At 37.9% G+C, this 21,700-nt stretch overlaps 1 protein-coding gene across 1 annotated transcript in view; it reads right to left on the bottom strand.

The window, feature by feature from the left end:
• Positions 1–88: 88 nt before the first annotated feature.
• LOC103469405 (inactive phospholipase C-like protein 2) overlaps positions 89–21,700 on the bottom strand; it is a 77,365-nt gene continuing 55,753 nt past the window's right edge. Inside the window, exons 3-6 of the mRNA XM_081610173.1 lie at positions 19,764–19,967; positions 14,592–14,667; positions 7,075–7,184; positions 89–1,990 (exon numbers count right to left, since the gene is read on the bottom strand). Coding sequence (XP_081466299.1) covers positions 1,526–1,990; positions 7,075–7,184; positions 14,592–14,667; positions 19,764–19,967 — 855 coding nt within the window. The 3' untranslated portion in view covers positions 89–1,525. The remainder of the gene's footprint in view (positions 1,991–7,074; positions 7,185–14,591; positions 14,668–19,763; positions 19,968–21,700) is intronic.

Below are 21,700 nucleotides of genomic sequence, written 5' to 3'. Positions count from 1 at the left end.
TCTTTTGCATATTTTGTTATATTAATAAAAACATTTTTTATAGTGTATCTATGTCTTATTAGATAGAAATGAACAAGAGGAGACAGAATAACCAATGAAGCCAGTTTTAATGGGCAACTCAAAGGAGCTCTTACAGTTTTGCACACTCTCACTGTCATGTCGTCATTTACCCTTTGTGTTGTGGCACTAACCCGTGGCCCGTCATTTCAGTCCCAAACGCACTGGTTCTCTTGATCTGATCCACAGAACAACAGGTGTCAAAGCACTGTACATGTGGAAGTAATGTTAAAAAAAGACTCTGAATATCAATAAAACTTACAACAAGAAGAATATCAATCAATAATGTCTGAGAATTATAGCAATATATGTTCCCTTCATACATTTTACATAGAGTTTACATCTATATAGTCACTGTGTTATTCCACAGACAGCAGTACCATGGTGATTTTGACCTTTCGCTTCTAAAAGGGAGGGTCAAATATTCCAGTTGTGACTGAATGCTGAGCTCCACCACTGAAGGATGTGGGTTAGCTCCACCCTGGGGACCAAAACATCAACTCACATAACATCATACGCAGAGCCCCTGGGTAGGAGACAAGAAAATCCTATGGTGAGTATCCCAAGAATGAACTCAAACCTGAACACACAAACCCAAGAGAAGGACCTGATGGAGGCTGACAGCAGCTTAAAAAAAAAAGCATAAATAAATGAACACTGAACAAATGCAGATTTTTTACTGCATACTAACTCTAATGCTCCCTGGTTTGTGCTAAAAAGGTCATTTGTGACTCCTACAGTGCCCAGCCTAGCAGAGCTGCTCTAATTTGTGCATTTAAAATGAAATCTGCACCCTCGTTACGGGAAAGGAGCGAGGGTTTGAGCTGAGCATTACAACTAAAACATTGGGAGAGAAGTGTGAATGTGACCAAATAAAAGCTCAAAGACGTGGTAAAGTGCCTCTGAAATGGAAAAAAAGAAAAGAAAAGAAAAAAAGGCATATTTGTGGCGTAAAACACTGATGTGAGGTAAAGCCTGCACCCACAGAGCCAGTGTACGTTGTGGATTTGCATGTTACTAGCAGTGCCCAGAGAGAGACAGGGATACCTTTGTCATCAATTTGCCTTTAATGTACTTTTCTAACTAGAAACACAAGCCTGAAATATTCCTCCCATCATCCCTTGCTTCTCCCTCCGTTTTTTTTTTTTTTTTTTACTTCTTGCAAGATAGAAGACAAATACATTTTGAATTTCTTGCTGAAATGGCTAATGCTCAAAATTGAGAGAACAAGCATCCTGTTCAGAAATGTATGACTGGACTGTTACATCTGTCTTCATCCGTATTTTCAGACTTGTGTTTCGCTTCGAACACGGTGACTCCTTTTCACCGTCATCACCTCTTTAGGTCTCTCTGCGACATCCTTTACCTCGCCTTCCTTATTAGCCTCCTGTTTTCCTTCAACATCCTTCTGCTTCTCCATCTCTTTGTCTCTCTTTGGGTGGGACTCGCTGTGGGCGCAGGCTGCTAGTCAGCAGGGTCCTGCAGGACCGTCGCTGACCATCTCTTTCTCTCTCTCTGGGATGATATCGAGAGGTCCTGCCGCCCTCTGCTGCTGGCTTTGTGACTGGAGCTGATTTGTGGGCAAGGGTGGAGGATGTGGGTAGGCAGGCGGTTTTAAAACAGTTTGGATGGGAGGGAAAGGAAACGACTGGGAATGCAGCTGGGAGTATTGCTGTTGATGGGTGTGGAGGTACGACTGGGGTGACGTCTGGGGCTGCAGAGGAACGTGGGGTGGGTGGAGCAGCAGAGACTGTGGGTGGAGCTTGGTCGGAGGCTGTTGCTGTACTTGTGGTGGCTGCTGAGGAGGATGGTGAGGAAGCTGCGGGGAAGCCGCTCCGTTTTTACTGAGACCGCAGGACTGAGCTGCACAGTGGATCTGGCGCAAAGTGTCCAGTGCCTCACTTTTTGCATGCTTCAGCAGGTCTGCCTGGCCCTGAGGTTAAGAAAAAAAGAGATAGACGTGTAAATATTGCGATAATGTCCAGTTTTGATGAGGCATAAAGCACTGGAAGTCTCCAAAACACCACAATTCAATTACTAAATAGATATTTTGCTTAATGTATTAAGTATTTGATTATAAAATTTTGTTTCTAAATCAATCAGTAAAACATTAATTGTAGTTATCAAGTATATAATGAATAAATATGTTGTCAATAAACATGTATTCTTAAAAAGGCAACTATATTACTCCCATATTTATTATATGTATATCTTCTCAAGCTTCCTGCATTTATTTTGTGTATCAGTCTAACATGGACCTCAATGAATGATGAGTTCTTGTTAATATAATTTGTCTGAAATTGACTTGCTACACAGTTCAACCAATCAAATGCTGTGACATTTTAAATAATCCTTTGAGGCACACCGTGCAAGAAATAATTAACTACTGGAATTTTAATTATTTAGTTTCACATTCTAAATTTATGTCTGTATTTAATTACTTGGAACACTTAAATAATAATTAAATGCATCTAATTATTTATTTATTAATTTTATTTCCTATTTAATAAGAAAATATATCAAGAAAAATATATGTTGTGCAACATTTGGCATTCAATAAAGCAAAACCTTTGAAATACTTCATGCCTATTAATTGCAGTCAGTTTGCATTAATTAATTTTATTTTATTTTTTTCCCGTTTTCAACACTTTTTTATTCTCTGAAGATTTCTCTGTTTTTGCCTGCGTTAACCCAAAATAGCCGGAAGGGGGCAGTACAAACTCACTGAAACGCGGTTGGATGTTTGCCAGCAGTTTGTACAGCTCCTCTCTGCTGGAGAACTGTGCTGTCATATGGTGATAATGTTACCACTATGTTTCTGCTCTTTATTCGAGCACCCCAGAGATGAATGCATGCCATATATGGAGGAAATGGCCAGAACAGCCTTTCTGTGTTCACAGCACTGTCAAGAAAATCTGGGCCAAGGCCATTTCCATCCCGCTTCCCTAAGATATAGCCGTCTTTGCTACATGAAAATACGGTGGAGTTATTTCTATATGGAAGACACACATATATAACAGACATATTCACATGTGAGAAAAAGAAAAATAAGAAAAGGGTCATTATTGAATCCATCACTATGGATTTCTAGGTAGGTTGTTTTCTTCAGTTTGCTCACTCGAAAATGAGCGTCAAATCTGGCATTCTGCAAATATTACCTTTCCCACTGTGACATGCTTTTGGACTGACATCCCACCGAAGTGACGCGTGCTAACCTATCGTACGCCACAGTGAAGGGTAAATGTTAAAAGAATACAGCGCACATGGAAGTCTGACATATTGCAGAGGGAGTAAAGGTGCTGCCCTCCGCCTAACGGTCAACATTCAGCTCCCAGGTGATGCTGATGCTCTCCAAGTGGCCTTTTATCCAAGACATTCTAGCACAAAAACCAGGAGAATGAATAACTCATATGTTTAAAAAAGAAAAAAAAAAATTATGTAACTCATGACTCACCAGCTATGAAACAAGACAGCGAAAAGCTGGTCCTGCGCTGCAACAACCAAATCAGAATTGCACTTTTAGGTGATGTGCTCACCCCAACAGTTGACCCAAAGCTGTCCACAGGGAGGGCTAAAATAAAACAGGGGTAGTCACCGATTCCCACACAATGCCCTTATTGAATACCAGTCTAATATTCTTGTCTGATGCACAATTAATTTGAAATAACCTGAACTTGCTGTATATTATTTATAAATTGTAAGGCAGACATTGGTTCGCTGAACGTGATGAACATATCTGATTTAACAAAAAGGGGTCGAAACTACAACGGCTGCAATCTGAACTAGTTTTGTGGAGTTCATTAGATGTGTATTCATTAGACACATTTTAATTACAGCACACATTTCCGTGAATTTCTTTTTTTTTAAAGGAGCCTTTTATTCTATTTAAGAAGAACTTGACATTCATTTCAAAGCCGCCCTTTCTGTCTCTCTGCTTCTGCCTTTCTTTTGACAGAGGTACAATGAGTGACAGAAATGTGCAAAAAACATCATCCACCATGACAGCTCTGATCTTTCTGTCACTGTCAAAGTACAGTCGAAGTGGGAGTTTGGGAAGCTGAGAAAGAAAGAAAGACAGGACACCTCTTTTTTTTTTCTTCCACTCAACTGCCTATTTCTCCGTCCCATGCTTCTAGCACTTTCCAGCCTGCTGAGAATCTGAAAAAGGTTGAGGGGTGAAATAACTAGGCATGACTGCCAGCCTTGGCAAACAGGCGCTAGGCTCTCACCAAATGTTCAGTATGAGAGGGAGATTATAGATGAAGAATGGGAGGAAGAGGAGGCGGAGCTATGCGGATGCCAAGATGCCTTTCAGTTGAGAGCATGGCTCATCGATGAAACGAGGATGAGGAAGCTGAGAAACAGGGAAGTGGGCAACTTAAAGGGCAAGCACAAATGAGTGGAGATGGATGGGATAGTTAGATAGATATAGATGGAACAGGGTGAGAGATGTTGGAGGGATTCAACAACAAGACCTTCTGATACTGCTATTTTAAATCTTCACAAATTTGGAGAACCACTAAAAATGTAAGGCTCGACATTTTGTATGAGATGAGTAGAACTTGTTGCATCCTGTTCTTCTTTGTGCATTCCGTGATGCATCAGATTTATCTTCACAAACCACAAAGTGCAAAATCATGAAAACCTGAAACCATGAGCATCGCCTCCTAGAGAAGCCTCCCTACTTCAATGAAGGCTGTTTTTATGACTGTAAACTGCAAGAAAAGTCAAAAAGCAGGTCAAACTGACACACTATTCTGCCATAGTAGCAGTAATAACATAAGGAGGTGAAACACACACACACACGCACACACACACACACGCAAAAAAACAAACCTTTAGAGAGAAACCATTAGAGCGGGAAGTGGTTGGCTGCTATAGCAACTAACCCCAGAAAACACATTACTTTTAAAAAGAGATAAGACAGATGCTTGAAAAATGTTGGCATTATAGAGGTGGGTAGAAATATAAATAACACAAATCAAAGCAAATTTCCACTTGGTTCCTACTGTACGTAAGACTGTAGCACAGCTATCTGGTACAAGAAGTTAGAAAAATAACAGTTCAAGATTTTATTCTTGAATATTGTCAGGTATCAAATATTAATGATGACTTCTGTGGTGAGTATGTTTTATAGTTTTAATACTGGCATTGCTGAGGTCATTGTTTAGTTACTCGCGCGTAATAACTTTAAATAACGCATTTCCTATGTGTGGGAAAACTACAGCATAGCAACTCTACTTCAACTACACAAAAGTTGACAGCACCATATTCGAAAAAAAACCCCACATTATGATGTTACCACTTCCAAACTTCACTATTGGTATTGTATTATGGTATCTAATAATATTTCAACTTTGGCCTGATCTGGCTACACTACGATCTATACTATTTCTAAAGCTTGTCTCCATGTTGTTCAGTGTCTTCCATAAATGCTCCTATGCTCTTTGTTAATTCCTTTAACTCTTCTGTTACTGGAAAATTTGTACGCAACCAAGACCATTAGTATGTTTTGTAATAAGGTTGCAAAGGTCTTGAGAGAGCTCACTATTTATGACCATCACATGCTGTGTCTTGTTTGACACCTTGGTAATCAGAATATTTTTCATTGGTCATCAGTTGAGACTGAGCCAGTTGATATTCATTTACACTAAGTGGCAGGATTATTTTCTAACAACTGATTGACTTCAGTAGGTGTCATGGCTTTCCATGCTTTCTTGAACCTCCTTTTTATCATGTGTTCACTACTTTTTTCCCTATACAGTATAAGATAATTTATGGACATCAGGGTTTGATTATATATATATATATATGTTTAGCCTGGATAGGTTATTACTGACATATGGTGGAACTTTCATGTAAACTGCACTTTAGAAATATATTTGCTTAGAAAATTAGAGGTGTGTGCAGTACTTCCTTCACACGCTTGGAGATAAGAACAACAACATGGTTAGCTCCAGCTACAGAAGAGAAGAGGGAATGCAAGTAACGCGGCTAAAGGCGTTCCACATATTTGCTACTAATATTAGAACTGTAGCAGAGCTAACCGCCACATGGGGTTTACTAAGTAGCAGTTTAGATTTGGTCACTGATTTTTTTTTTTGTCTGGGTGCCAACCACTAAATCATTTGTGGTGGGTGTGTGTGGTAATTTCTCGGATCCTCCAGCACTGAGTGCACACTGAAACCCACTGTCAGGGGTTTTAGTGTGCACAGCTCTGTGAATAGCCAAAATGATAAAACCATTCTAAAGATTCTGTGCAAGAAATTTCTTTATTTACTTTTTAGATTAGGTGCCCTTTTTTATGTCAGAAAACTCAAAATAACTCATTGAAGTTATATTTTCACATATGTGGAATGAAAATTATGCTACTGCACAAAAATGTGATTTAAGGTATTTCATTTTGACTAAAGAAAATTGCGATAGCATATAAAAGCTAATAAAATGAAAAACAGTATAAACCACACAATCATCACTATCAATTAAAATTAACTGGTGTCAAGGTGACACAATGAGATACGATCCCAACTATACTGTTTGCGTTTAGCTTTCTAACATTGGCATCCAAAGAGGGAATAAGATGAACGAATTGGCCGGCCTTATCTCTCGAGTCACAGGGCAGGCAGTGACAAGAATGCACCGTCTTTTACACATGCACATATGGCCAAGCTGCATGGAGCTGTGTGTCTTCCAAGCAAGTGTGAACGATCCAATCAAGCCTTGTCAAAATAGATACAAGAGGAAATAAATAAAACAAGGCTTGGAATGAACACTAATTACTTAAGAGATTTAGGGATTAGGGAAGAGAGAGACGCAATTAGCCCAAGAAGCTTTCTTAAGACATCGTGCGGGTAAATCTCTGCAACAGTGTCTGGGATTGCTTGTCCAGCTGGTTGCAGTTTATAAGATAATCCTTTAACTTCCCATCTTTCATATAAGTGGCGCGTGCTCTAAATGTATTGCACTGTCATACAGTGCATTGACTTTGAAGCGACGTAATTGGGGAGGTTTGCTCACCTTAAGCACAGTGATGTTCCAAGCGTAACTCTCCATGGCTTTCTGAAGTTTTCGGCCTTTCAGACCTTCCTTTGCTCCGATGCGATGCAGGTCTTCATGGAAGTCCAGACCTGAAATGGACAGAAATGTTTCACCTAAAAACATTATCAGAAAAGTCACACATATCTCCAAAGGACCTTTACTCTACCGTGGTGCTTAAGAGTTTTTATTCATTTATTCAGTTAATATTTTTTTAATAATTGAATATAGTACATGTAGCACAGACATCAGTCTGTTTTACTACTGGAATAACCAAATTAGTATTGTCTTGTTAAGATCTTAGAGGTCTTAGGTAAAGCAGGTTTCAAAGGTGAGGCACCTTTGCCAAGAGATTTGCTATTCACCACAGGAGACATGGGGAAACACAATTACCATTTGTTATATAGTAATAACAGATCAAATAAAATGGGGAAAAAAATGTATATTCAATATTACAGAAGTCATAAAACATGTGGACGCCTTCTTTAAAGTGCCAGCACTTTGTAAAATCTGTCAGAGCATGAAAGTACATTAAGGTCTGGGCCAAAACCTGACTGATATTTGGTGCTGTGCATGATTTCATTCTCCTCGATAAAAGTCTAGTTCACATGAAGACAACTAACCCCAGAGTGTGACCCTTCCACCGCTGTATTTCACTAAAAGTGCAGTGTTATTTTAGCGTTGCACTGTTTTGGTACCAAACTTATGTTTTAAAATGTTGGTCAAAAGTTCCAGCTTAGTTTCGCCAGACCATAAACTATTCTCCCACAAGTTTTTGGGAAGTTTTAGCTGGGCCCGAATGTTTTCTTTGGAAGAAAATGCTTTGACCTTTGAACCCTACTCGTAGTCCAGACATAATGGAGAAATTCTTGTATTTTCTTTAGAGCTACTGCCAACCTCTCAGGAGCCTCCCTGCATACATTTTTGGGAAATATTTGATTTTAGAAATGTTACTTAATGTTTCAGCGTGCCATGCTATCTGCTGTGGAATATTTTTTTTAGCTCTTCTCGTGATTAACATTTTTTCATAAATCTGATTATTTTGACACATTGTAGCATCTTGAAACCGTAACATCTGCAAACTCTGAATGTCAATTAGCAATTTGGAGAAAGTCCTAATAGGACGGCTGAACTTCAATCAGTAGGCATGAACTTTAATTACAGTTAATCAATGCAGCTTAATTTCTCTATAATTAACTGTGTACCTAAGACTGAATGCTGGAACTGTATCAAAAGGTATTGCAACAAAGTAAGGGTGTGCATATTTAAACAGATGTGAGGAATTCATGGGTTTTCTCTCATAGTTCAAAGATGTTCTTCTTCATCATCACTTGGTTATTGATTAAGGAGATTTAGGGCCAGATCATCCCATGACCCTACAAGAGTTAAGTGAGTACAGAAAATGGATGACCAGATGGATGGATGGATGGATGGATGGATGGATGGATGGATGGATGGATGGATGGACGGTACAATGAAGGCGAACCTCTAATTAGGCTTCAGAGTAGGTCAGGTTTTATTGCAACTGAGGCAAACTATTCCTAATCTCCAAAGGGTTTAACAACAAACTCCCCCTAAATCTGTAAGACTCAGCTTGCTTGTCAGTCTGTTCCTGAAAGATGACCTTAAGCAACAGAAGCTCTGATTTTCTGAAGAACCAATGCAGGCTTCCACTATAAACTAGAGAATAGCTGTGCATCTTGAACCATTTTTTTTTCAGCACCTCATAGCACCTCAAGTGAGAAGGTATTGCACCTCTTCTGTAAACAAACAGTTTACGCATTTTGGAGAATACCTCAAACCAATTAAAATTATTTTCCTACCTAGCAACATAAGTGCATCATCTTTCAGAGGCAGATTACATAAAAATGTAAAACTACTACGTTTTGAGGGGCTGCTTTTTAATTTTCAATGTCGGACTGCCCTTTCTTAATTTTCTAACTACACCAGAGGTAGTGTTACTACAATATTCTAGTTTAGGAGCCTGAAATTTACATTAACAGGGATAAGGACTGATCTAATTTTATAATCTGCTACAGCTAATGGGCCGCTGCTTGTGCAGAGCTGAGAAAAGGGAGAAGGCGAACGCAGGATGGGGCAGAAACCAGCAAGCAGGGAGCTGTAAATGATACGAAATTAGCTGCTGGCGGTTTGTTCCAATATAGCTTCGCGGAGTATTTAATCTGGCAATGATTAAGAGCCATCTCCGTGTAACATTAACACAATTCCTGTTCCTTACTGTCACTTTAACACTAGGAAATTCATGCTGTTGTGCAAAATGTGACCCCCATCGTGTGCTGCAGAAAGACGAGGACTTTTTGGTTTGCTTCCCTAATGGGTACGAGCTGGAGAAGCGGTGCTCAGATGGAAGGACACGGGAGACAACATCTCTTTAGAGCAGCTACACAATTACAGAATATGGCTTACAATCCTTGAAAACGATAAACATCTTCTGCATTTATAACGAGAAGCGTTCCCAATGCACAAGCAGAACTAAAAAAATTTTAAAAAAGCACAATTTTAAGTCAGAGAGAGTGAAAAGTGGTAAATAACCAAATAAAACAGGATCTTTAAAGTGAATCCCCTTTCACTGAAAAGAAATGGTAGCTGGTGAAAGGGAGATTTGCATCAATCAGATCAATGTTTGCTTAATTTATCCCAATTCATACACTCTCTAGAGTCCATGTGGAGTGTCATCACTGCAAACACAGAGAGGGATTTTTTTCTCTGGCTGTGGATGAGCTAGGAAAACAATGACTCTGCAAAGCCAGAGACGACAAAGGGAATGAGATGTCTTTATCTAGGATATTCACAGCGAGAAAGCTGTCAAAAACAAAATGAACAAATACACAGTCGTTAGGCAGAGAAAGCATGCTTGAATGGAAGGGGGACCTAGATAAACACAACAGAGAGCTGATGAAACATGGACTGCATTGATGATACATTTGATTCCAGTTTGAGGTCTGTGTGTCCTTTACAAGCGTTTTGTCTGTTCATTTTCAGGTATGCCTTTTTTTCCTTTTATGGTGATTGGTCCAGCCGTGTTTCCCAAATTATCACACTATTCAAGTTTAAAGAAAGAAAACAAAGTTTATTTTGGAGAATATTTAAATATTAATCATTTTTCTTATAGTTCAGAAAGATTAGATAACAGCACTACTGCATAATGCGTCTTAGAACAACAGAATCATATTCCTTACATGTTTTCTGCCCATTTTTTTATACAGCAATAACAGACTTCAGTGTTTTCCTCTGGGACAGACCCAGGAAGGGCAGCATTAATCAGAGTAGCTGCCAAAATGCCCACAGTATCTCTGGAGGAGTGGCAGAGATCCACAACCCAGGTTTAAGATTCTGCTATCAAAACAACTGTGAGTTTTGGAAATGCTGACTCTTTTAAAAACAGTTTGCGATCTTTAGTTGATTTATTCCATTTCCAAATTATCCGCAAAATCTCTGTTTGCGTGCATATTTTATCATGAAATCACAACTAATTTTAAGAACAGTTTGACCTGAATTTATAGTTGCCTAGAATCTAATTCTAAAGGTAAATAGTGGTGTATCTAATAATTAAATTCAAAACCAAAATATTGGTGGTAAAATGTTAAAATCAAGGTATGACGTCGCAGAAAGAGTATAAGATGTTATTTAAATGTAATTCAAGGCAAATCTACTCTAGAAAGAAGAAAAATATCAGGAAAATCCAGGATTTTTCCAAACTCACCCAGAAAATAATAAAAACAATTTATCTTCCTTTTCAGACTTTGAGATTGTCACAACTTTGCAAGTGTTAATATAAAGATTTTAAAACAACAGTCTAATCCACTCACATACGCACTGAATATAGATTTCTAATTACACACAAACATTGAGTGAAATTTACTTTGTGCTAATATTTTTCTTCAATGGAAACTGATTAAATGGTTGAAAAACATAAGCACTACACAAAGCAATGAAATTACTACAGTGAAAAGAAGAGTGGTTTCCGTATTTAGATTTCCGATATCGGAGCCAACTCAGAGTCTGTGTGCTCAAAAAATATGATGGTAGCATCTGGAGGTGCCAGAGTGCGCATCCCAGCTGTTTTCCTGGTCGCCCATTATCCTCGTGCGTGATGGCGAGCCACCAATAGGGCCCACAGGGGAATCATCTAGCACCTCTCCATTCTCATCAACACATAAGCTTCACTGCCCAAATTAAACTGATTAGCTGCAACAATGACTGTGCATAAACTGAGAGGAGGAAGAAAATGGAAGATGCTGCAGGACACGGCAGAACAAATCCAAACCTGTTCCACGCTGTTGTTTCTGATCTTGCACAATATCCTTATTTAAAAATAAGAGGTGACAGTTGAGTGAAATTTCCTTATTTCGTATCAAGACCATCGTTTGCGATTCATGTCTTTGCCACAACAGTATTTAGCCGATGAGCGAAGCACAAGGGCAAAAAGCACCGGAGTTAAAATTAAACTAACACATTCCACCCCGTCGCCACTTTCTCTTCCCCAAGACTGACAAGCCGTCCTCTAATAGCACTGTTTTCCGTTTCTCACACAGCCATTAAGCCGAAATTATAAATTTGCCATCTTGAATGATCATAGGGACAAAACCCTCAATTCCATGCAAAATCCACCATCTCTTCATATCCCTCTCTCTGCTCGCCTTCCTGTGTTCAGCCAGTTACTCCTAAAGCTGTCAGTCTGTACACGCGCTTTATGAGATGAGATGGGTTCGAAGAGGTACATACAGCATCACAAGAGACGCATTCACTACAAATACCTGTGGGAGGGGTTAAACACAATATTATCTGTGGATTGTCTGGTTATAAGAGGTTAAGGAATGGCTGTAATTGACTAAAACACAAGCTAAATAAAACAGACATGTCAGATGAGAAAAAAATCTCAATTAGAGAGATTGGGTAAAATTGTAGAACGAGTGTATTTCATTGGATCTAATGACTGTTATTAAAAAAAAAACTTAAATTAAAGGGGCTTAAATTTTGCTTCAACTGTTTACAACAGCTTAAAGCAGGTATAGTTACACAAGCAGCATTATTTTAGCTCTTCTGGAGCCTGAGTGTTTCATATTTTTTTGTTTGTTACTTTGACCTAATTATCTTAAGTTTAACGAACTAACCTTGTCAGACTGTAGATTTAGTTATAGGCCCATTGAGATGAGATGTGAATGGAGAGCAGAAGTAACAAGCTGAGAACAACAGTGTTAAAGAAAGAGTAACAAACGTGAGTTTCAGATTATAATTAGAAGCTCAAATGTTGAGTCATAAAGCAGAAAAAAGATACTGTGACATATTTTCTATTGTTGTAGCATCATTAGCACATTGGTGCAAGTGATATAAAAAGAAATAAATGTGGAAAACAATATTTTATTAGAACAAAGGACATTTAGCTTAATAGGTGATGAAATATGGCCGCCAGGCACAATATTCTGTCACGCTAAACTTAATTTAATGCTTAAAAGAAATGTTATCTTGATTTAATTAATTAATTAATTCGGAAAAGATGTTTGTATTGTACAGGTTCCAAGTGACATGAAAAGCTAAATTTAAGCATTAGCTTCTTTTTGGGACGCTGACATATTTTTCAATTTAAATTTCTTCTTCAATCAATAGTAAAAAGTTTGCTTTGAATTTTTGTTGACTATTTCTACAGAGACATATAAATACAGAACCTTTCAAAAACATGAATACATAATTTTTTTCTATTTATCCAAATCTGGAAAATCTGTCAATCGAATTCCAAAGTTTTTGAAAAACAAGCAGGAAACCCCCGTCCTTTTGAGGCATTTCTTAATGCACAATTTACAAGAAAAAAAAAAAAGAAAAGGCAGTCTTCCTGGCTGACCTATTGTTATCAAAATGGCAACAAATGTCTGGAAACACTAATAGAAGTACACAGAAGGGATGTAAAATAGACATAATATTTGTAAAAGGCCACAGTTTGATTTGAGGCATGAGTGTCAGAACCAGGGGCACAGCAGAGAGAGTGGGCGACGGGGTGAGTGTTATGTTTGGCATGCAGCTGAGGCGCCTGAGGGCTGTCGCTGCTCCCCCTTTGCCTCCGTGTATCATTCTTCTCACTTACAGGAAAAGCTAGCAGCTCTTAATAAAAGAATGTCCAAATTCCCTCCCTTCTCAAGTTGAACCAGAAGCACCAGCTGCATTATCCTACAAGACGCATACAGGTTCCTTTTACCTGACGGAGGCAATAAGCTGAGCGTTGCTGCGGAGCAGCAGAAACAGCTGTGAGTGCGGCTGCGTGCGGTTTAAGCTCTGCTTAACTCTGAAATCATCGCCTTTGAACGTTCTTCCAGCTCCTGGCTGGGGAACCATGGAGCTAAGGGACAGCTCTGTGATTGAAGCGCCAGCGTTCAGCCTACATCCCAGGGTAATTACACAGCATGAATATCAGGTTAGCTTATTCTGTTAGAGGGAGAAAGCATATGCCTCCTATTGTGTAACACCAGGCAGTAAAGCTTGACATAAAGAAAGCTTAAAATTTCTTATTTGATTCAGGATGTGGGGTTGAAGTGTGTGACTGAGTCCCAGTTGTTAAGACACACAACAACAAGCAGTGGAAGGGTATAAAATATAATTAACCGGGTTTACACCAGCTATTACAAAGTACTTAACTGGCCATGATCTGCAGTTCTGTGGCTGACTGTAGCGGGACAATGTCAGTAAAAACATGCAGAATTGAGATGTCACTATTCCAGCTTTGTGCTTCCCATTTAAAGACAGAAGTGAGGCAAATGAGGAGAAGTTGAGCCAAATCCAAAAGAGGCTGGAGAGGACAAGCCACAAAGAATTTCCTGATTTGAAGCCATTTCTCTAATAATGATCACGTCCCGGCTAAATTTGTCCTCTGCGGGATGCCTTCTTTTTTTTTTTTTAAATAAAGATGTACTGATTGATGTATGTTTAATTCTGTCCTTTCTCTCAAGCCTTTTAATTTCTCTCCTCCTTTCAAAAGATGTTTACGCCTTCTGTCCTTTCTCTCTCCCCCCTGCAGCCCTTTGGTCTGTGCGGCTCACTGATTGTTTTCACCTGCTCACTGCCCATAACTACGCCACGTTGACTCACTGATGATGGCCACTTCTATTGACAGCAGCCACCGATGTTGATGTCGACAGGGATGTTGTGGCACGAGGGGGGGAGGGAGCGACGCCATTTCTTTATCTGCAGCACTGCATGTCATGTGACACCCTCTCTATCTTATAACAGGAGAATGAAAAGTTGCTTTCTCATAATATTGAGTTTTAAAGCAAAACAAAGCATATCTGTGAGTGAGAAAATCTGATTCATGCCCCCGAATGGTAAGTCGGTCTCATCCCAGCGGCAGAGAAACGTAGCACCTCCTTTTACTTTGAGGAGAAATTACAACGACTCTAGCAGTTTGCTCAAGTCAAGCGGATGCACAAATTCATTTAATTTCCCTTTGGGAAGAATTCTGGAATAGAATTGAATGCATTCATGCTGCATACCTGCCCTTTGTGCTTGTGTGAGCTTGGAGTAGACAACATCAGCTGACTCAATCAGGGTTTTGCTGGTTTGGATCATCTAGAAGGCAAATAAAAAGGACAAAGTTAATTTCTAGCCCACCTTAATCACTGAAAGTCACTGAAAGAAAACCCATCAGCTGAGCCTCATCCAAAATCATAAAATGATGATAATAATAACCAGAGAAAGGAAACACGAGAGGAAGAGTTTATATGAAAATGCTAGAAGAGTTTTATTTTCACAAATTATTTCTAATTTGATTGTCTCATTAGCCGGAGCTCATGCCAGACATGTGTTTTGTTCTTTTAGATTTCATTAAGATTGTAGCTGAGAAAAGCAGGTGATCTGAGTGAATTTGCAGCACAGACAACAAAGTGTGGAGTTTTTTTTTTTGCAATGGAACCAATTAGGTACACATGACAAGCCAGTAACAAATAAACCACAGTCCAGCCCTTCATACAGTTTCTATAATTTAAAGTACTTTTATTTACATAACATATCAGGGAACATGCCAGAGTGAGTGCAGTATTGCATGGAGAGAAGAAGCTCCATGTCCTGCCTCTACGTTCTGCTGCTTTGCACTGCTGGTCAGCTGACTGAAAAAAAAGTATGTATATTTTCCTTCTGATTACAAGATCGAGAAATTTGTGTCTATGGTAACATTTCTTGTTGCAAACAATCTGGCACCACCCGTCACTCTTATTAACCCTGTTTTAAAGTACCTACTGGCAAACTCTGAACGTAGATTAGCAACCTGTGATTAGCAATACTTAAACAGCAAAATGGTAAAACAGTACAATGTTGACTGCAATAAGAAATTTAGTTGGTTCAATGTTTATTCTAAATTCCTGCTAAAGTCCATATCAAAATAAACATACTATATTTATAATACTTTTGCACATGTAAGAATGAACTGGTTTTAATTTTATTTTGTGTTTCTACTAAAAGTAATGAATTATATTTTCACTGATAGCTATCCGACCGTAAGAATTCTTCTTTTCAAACTAAGTATTATGAAATCAATTTATTGTATTATTGAGTTGTTGCTCTTGCCGAGTCGTTTATTTATTAACATTTTAGGTAAAGAAGTCATTCAACTTATTTGGTCAGATTCCGACCACAATTACTGTTACATCTACAAAGAAAAAAAAAAAGAAAAAAAAAAAAAGATTTTCGCTTCAAATTTTAAATTGAGGCCAAAACTATATTTGATGTGGTGCTCAGACATCATCCAACAGGGCTGATCGGGTGCAGCTGGAGGAGAGCTCCAGCACAAAGGGGAAGGATAATTACGTTTCACTCTCCTGTGGGAGGCAGAAAGTGGACTGCTGTACTGTTTGGATGAGTATATGCATGTACATGCCTTTTTTCCAAGTAATCTTCTCATGGGAGCTAGTTTGAATGCAAAGTGTTCCTGTAATAGGCAGCACGCTCTCGCTGAAGCAGCGACTGGAGACGAAACTGTTTAAATTCAAAACATGAAGAATATTTGCCTCATTTGTGATTAACCCATCCATGTGAGCACAATAAAATCTATGAAGGAGTATCTGTGGAACCCAAAATTTGTTCCGAGTTTGACAGAATCAAAAAAAAAAAACAAAAAAACAATTATTTTCTAAAGAAAATTAAAGTGGTGGTATTTAGTAAAATCTGCTTTTTTCTTTTGTAATGTTTTTACCTCATCAAAAACCAAACTGCTTCTCAGTCGGCACTCCTATGAATGGTTGTTAATAGCATAATTGTTGCGATGACATTCTGAAGGTGGAGCACTAGAAAGAGGCAGGAGCTTCTTAAAGGAACAGAGACCCAATTACAAAGTCCAATTTCTTTAAAGTCATCTTTGTTACATACAACTGAAGGAAACATACTTGATTGTGCCTTAAAATGCTGGAAAATACTTCACTTAACTTCCCTTTGGGATCAATAAAGTATTTTTGAATTTTGAATTTAAATTGAGGCAAGCATTATTTGTGCTACGTGAGGTCACTGATGTTTCCACACTCAACATATTATCTGGGAAACTAGAACATCGAAAAAATGTAGCTTCTGCATAGCAATGAAAACATGTCACAACCTACGGCAAGCAGTGAAAACGTAATGGCACTGATGTCTTGTTTTAGAAGACATCGTGACGTTCGCTGCCAACAACCTACATGTGGGTTACTAAAGACACAGACTTCACACTGATTTTCAACAGTTAACGCCCTGGAGTTGGCAAGCCAATGGGCAGTGAAGTCATAGGCTTCACACACATGTGCTGCATGGATACACACACATGCCCATAGACTGGGGCCTCTGTTTTTGAGCAAGCGAGTGTGACAGCAGGAAACGAGCACTTAGCTGCCATGACCCTAGCATCAAAAGACTAAACTGTACATTAATAAAGATATATACTTCTATTAGATCCTTATGCTGTTATTTCTGCTTTTGGAAGGCGTTGTCTTGTTTCACATGGTAACACAACGTGCTGTGTCTAGAAAAAGCATTCATTCTTTGTGAATGCCTTGAAAAAAATTACAAGCTGAAGTAGAAGGATTATTAAAATATTCTTTAAACATGTATGAATGTGACCAAAAGCTTATGTAGCTCATTTGCTGTGTGTCCATTGGCTTATGATTTATGTACTGCTTGCCTTTAAAAGCTAACGATAAAAAAAAAAAAAACTACTGTTAAAAAGAAGTAGCGATCCCCTCGTGGAAACATGTGGAGATCACAAGTGAAGCATAAAGCCTAAAACCTAATAAACGACTCATTTCCCCAGCTCCCACCTAAAAAAGAAAATATATAGAGATAAAAAAAAAAGCAACGGTGTAAAACAGCACGTAATTACTAATATTAGAGTCTTTTAAAACCTTTCTGCACTGCTCATATGTCAACTTGTGAAAAATATCAATGTCTTCAGAGAGACGAGGCAGGAGGAAAAGCACTTTTACACAATAAGCAGCTGCATCTTGACAACTTGACAGGTCAATTACTGTATGTGGTGCATATGTCATGTCTGGAAGCTTTGGAAAACTCATCCAGCTGTGTGAATATTTCAATCATATGCTTGAAAATTATAATATAAAGAAGCAAGTTTATTCAGCTGAACTCTGTAACTAAACAGATTGCAAATTGCATCGTAAAGTAAGATTCATTTAGAAGTTTGCATTTATTTTTGTGTTCTGATTGTTTGGACTTCATGCGCCTTGATAAGGTCCCTCACAAGTATTAAAAATGTAAACGTAATATTTACAGAGGAGTTTGTTTCTCATTCTACGACATCAAACCGGTGTATGTTTAAAAATAGGAGGTGATAACACGAGCTCAAGACGCGAGCTGACAGACTGTCTGCAGTCATCTTAAAGTGTATGACAGTGTGTACGTCACCGGGGTAAGAGAGTGATGCGCACGGAGCGGCATATGGCGCACCACTCACTGTGAAACCCGCTGCGTGTGTTTACATCAGAATAGAAGCAGAAGTGAATCTGTCTGGTGTGTGGAGCAGTCTGTGGACTCCTACGTGTGCACAGTACACAGACTCAGAGGTTCAGCAGAGGGAAAGAGCTCAGATGTGAAAGATCAGTTTTTATTGCGGCATGACAAAATGCATTAAATTTGGTGCTGAATCGAGGTTTGTTAGATTCAGAGTTGATTGAGATTGTCTCAATCAATTTCTGTAATTGATTGAGACATAATCAACATTATGTTGGTAAACTATTTTTGCTAAATGCCAGAATAATGATGGAGACATTTTTGAAAAGATTGTAAAAAAATATATATTAATAATATCTATTACCAATAGATATTATTAATATATATTTTTTTACCAATAGATATTATTAATATATATTTTTATATATTTTTTACAATCTTTTCAAAAATGTCTCCATCATTATTCTGGCATTTAGCAAAAATAGTTTACCAACATAATGCTGATTATGTCTCAATCTATTGGTAATAGATATTATTAATATATATTTTTTTACAATCTTTTCAAAAATGTCTCCATCATTATTCTGGCATTTAGCAAAAATAGTTTACCAACATAATGCTGATTATGTCTCAATCTATTGGTAATAGATATTATTAATATATATTTTTTTACAATCTTTTCAAAAATGTCTCCATCATTATTCTGGCATTTAGCAAAAATAGTTTACCAACATAATGCTGATTATGTCTCAATCAATTACAGAAATTATTAATATATATTAATAATATCTATTACCAATAGATATTATTAATATATCTATTAATAATAATAGATTATTTTCAAACCATAATCTATCTATATTTGTTGTTTTGGCAGTAATGGCTTCTTCGTTGCTTAGTCCATGTTGGTCTTTGGATAATGACAAAGTCTCACCCAATTAAGCCAGCAATAAAAAAACAACAGTCTTTTTTCTGATGCTGAAAAAAGCATAATAAAAAAGCATCTGGAAACTGTAACCGAGGATCAACCAGACTGGCAGAGGTCCACAATTCCCTCCTTAAAAGTCTTGCCTGATTTCTTTCAGTTTTTCCATTAGTTCACACAAGGAATCAGTAAAGTTGGTACTTAAAATAACAAATTCTAGCTGCGATTTATACGGTTAGGGCCAAACCTACCATTTTTGTTACTTCTACTAAAGTGAAAGGGAAGGTGTTTGTCAGATTTAAAGTGATGAATGAGACACACATGATCAATAACAAGTCCACAGATGGGTAGACAGGAATCTGTATGGATACTCACATACACACAAAACCACAGCAGTCACCAAGCTCTTTTTTTTGTTAACAAAAAAAACATTACTTTTTTCTGCATAAGGAAGTTAAAGGTTTATCCAAAGGAAACTGCAGTGTCTAACTTTATTCACTCCCTAATATTGCAATGTTTAAAGTCCTCAATGAAAACTGCTTTTACTTATTTTACTCTGGCTTAAGTAAAAAACATTGTGACCTTCAAAGTTTTCAAATGAACTTGTTTGTGCACAGCATCTTTCCTAGCTAGATTCCAACTTAGCCTAGAACACCGCATTTCTAATAAAGTAATAAACAGAGCAATTTAGTAAACAGAAAGCTATTATGTTGTGCTTTAAATAACACCTTTACTTCTGTTTGCTTTGACTATTTTCCTCTGCAGTAGTAATTGGATGCAAATGTTTTAGCCAACCGTGTTTGCCGTAACAGCTTACCATGTCGTAGGCGTTTAGCACTTTGCGCAGAAGCTCAGGCACGGGACCCTGCGCTTCCATGGTGGGGTACGTCTCGCTCAGGTCCACTGTCACCTTCAGCGACCGCTCACTGTTCATCAGCCACGTAGAGACGGTCAGGATGCACTGCTTCATGTTGGCGGCGGGCGTCAGGCCACAAAGCTCCTTAAAGGACACCATGGCATTCTGGCAAAAAGTTAAAAAAATAAAAATAAAAAAATAAAATGAGCATGAATTTAAAAGTAAAAGCAAATATTTAGCTATTAGCAAACAGAGAAAAAGACCCTCCGTATTCAGTAATTGCAGTTTAATGAAACATGCATTTAGTTCGTACAGCATCAGCAATTTCATCTGTGTTGTTTAAGTTGATTTCTGTAAAAAACTACTTACCTTCTATGCAGTGTTTAATACAACAAATATTAAAATTTGAATTTTAAAAATAAGCTTAAATGTAATTTATTAGTTATATTTTTAATTGGTTTTATTAACAAAAAGTAGATTAACCAGAAGAGTTTTCTTTTTTCTGATTGTTTTTAATGATGTTTGCAGACTGAAATTACATTTTGAACCAGAAAAATGTATGGTGTGGTTTGAATTGTTATAATTACCTTAAGGCATAACTTAGGCAATTTGAAAGCTGTTCTTGCGAGTCTAATGAAATGTAAGATAGTGAATACATTGTTTAATTTTGAGCAAGGAGGCATAATGAGACAAACTACACTCTTTTCTTATGTCAGAAACAGAATGGTATTTGTCGTATTTATCCATAAGCTAACGTCTCCATAATATTTTACACAAAAGCTTTAATAGAAAAAAAGTTTGCTTTAGAGTTGCACACTGGCTAAACTGAGACCCGGTTATTTCCAAATCTATTTTATCATATTGACATTTTACTTAAAGGTTTGTCAGAAAAATAAAAAATTATATTGCTTGAAGCAAAAACAATTGCTAAAAATGATCCAAAAAAATGGTTGAAAGCTTAATCAAGTAAAACATCCAGCGCTAAAGGAGACTGGAATTACATGCAAGGTCATAATCATAAAAAAAAAAAAAAAAACTAAGAAAAACACCTGGGCACACACATAAAGATGCTAAATAAAACGAGCAAGTCACTTATTTCTGTCTTGCTTTCGCTGGTTCTTTATTGAGTAAATTGGCTGTAAATATGATACATAAAAAAAGCAAAAGGTGACACATACCCAGCTGGAAAATTATACATCACTGCTATAAGAGGAACGCAGACTTTGCCTCAACATGTCTTGCGACTAAATCTAGCTCCAACCATGAATCTTATTTTTCCTCAGGGGCAGATGTGGCTCAGTTAAGTGGCACAGGTCTGCTGTCATTTTCACAGCAAGCACCTCCTTTCCACATGCTTGAGAGTCCTTGAGACGCACTCCAAACCTGAGCTTGTCAAAAAGCCAAAATCTCAACAACTTTTGATATATGCAGTGTGAATTTACTTAATGTAAATAGGGCGCATACAGAAGTTACACAATTTGTGCTCGTCACTTACAGCCATTACCAACTTCAATCTAAACTGTTACATCTTGAGACTTTTATTATATGTAGTCAGCAAACGTAGCAGAAAGCTAAACTAAATTCATCTGAACTGGCCCAGGCCTCGCTCTCTTTCTGTTTTACTCATCAAAATCCCTCTGCCAACGTACTTTCAACCCACATCTTGTTTCAAAGTCTCTACTGCCACTGCCAGCGTGGGAATCTGGCAACCAGCTAGTGCCTTGGTAGCACAGAAAAGAGAGAGGGGGGGGAAAGCTATCCGACATTTAAACGTATTGAGAGGGAGGGGAGAGGGGCGTGAAGGGAGACCTATAGCTCTCTGAAAAAGTATTTAGTCCCATATTAGATCATCAGTTTTTTATATCAAACACAGCCAGTGTGTGTGTGTGTGTGTATAT

This window comes from Poecilia reticulata, chromosome 8 (assembly GCF_904066995.2).
Source record: "Poecilia reticulata chromosome 8, P_reticulata-male-v2, whole genome shotgun sequence".
Lineage (NCBI taxonomy): Eukaryota > Metazoa > Chordata > Actinopteri > Cyprinodontiformes > Poeciliidae > Poecilia > Poecilia reticulata.
The sequence above is the reverse complement of the archived record's forward strand: the minus strand, read 5'-3'. Positions and strand labels throughout refer to the sequence as shown.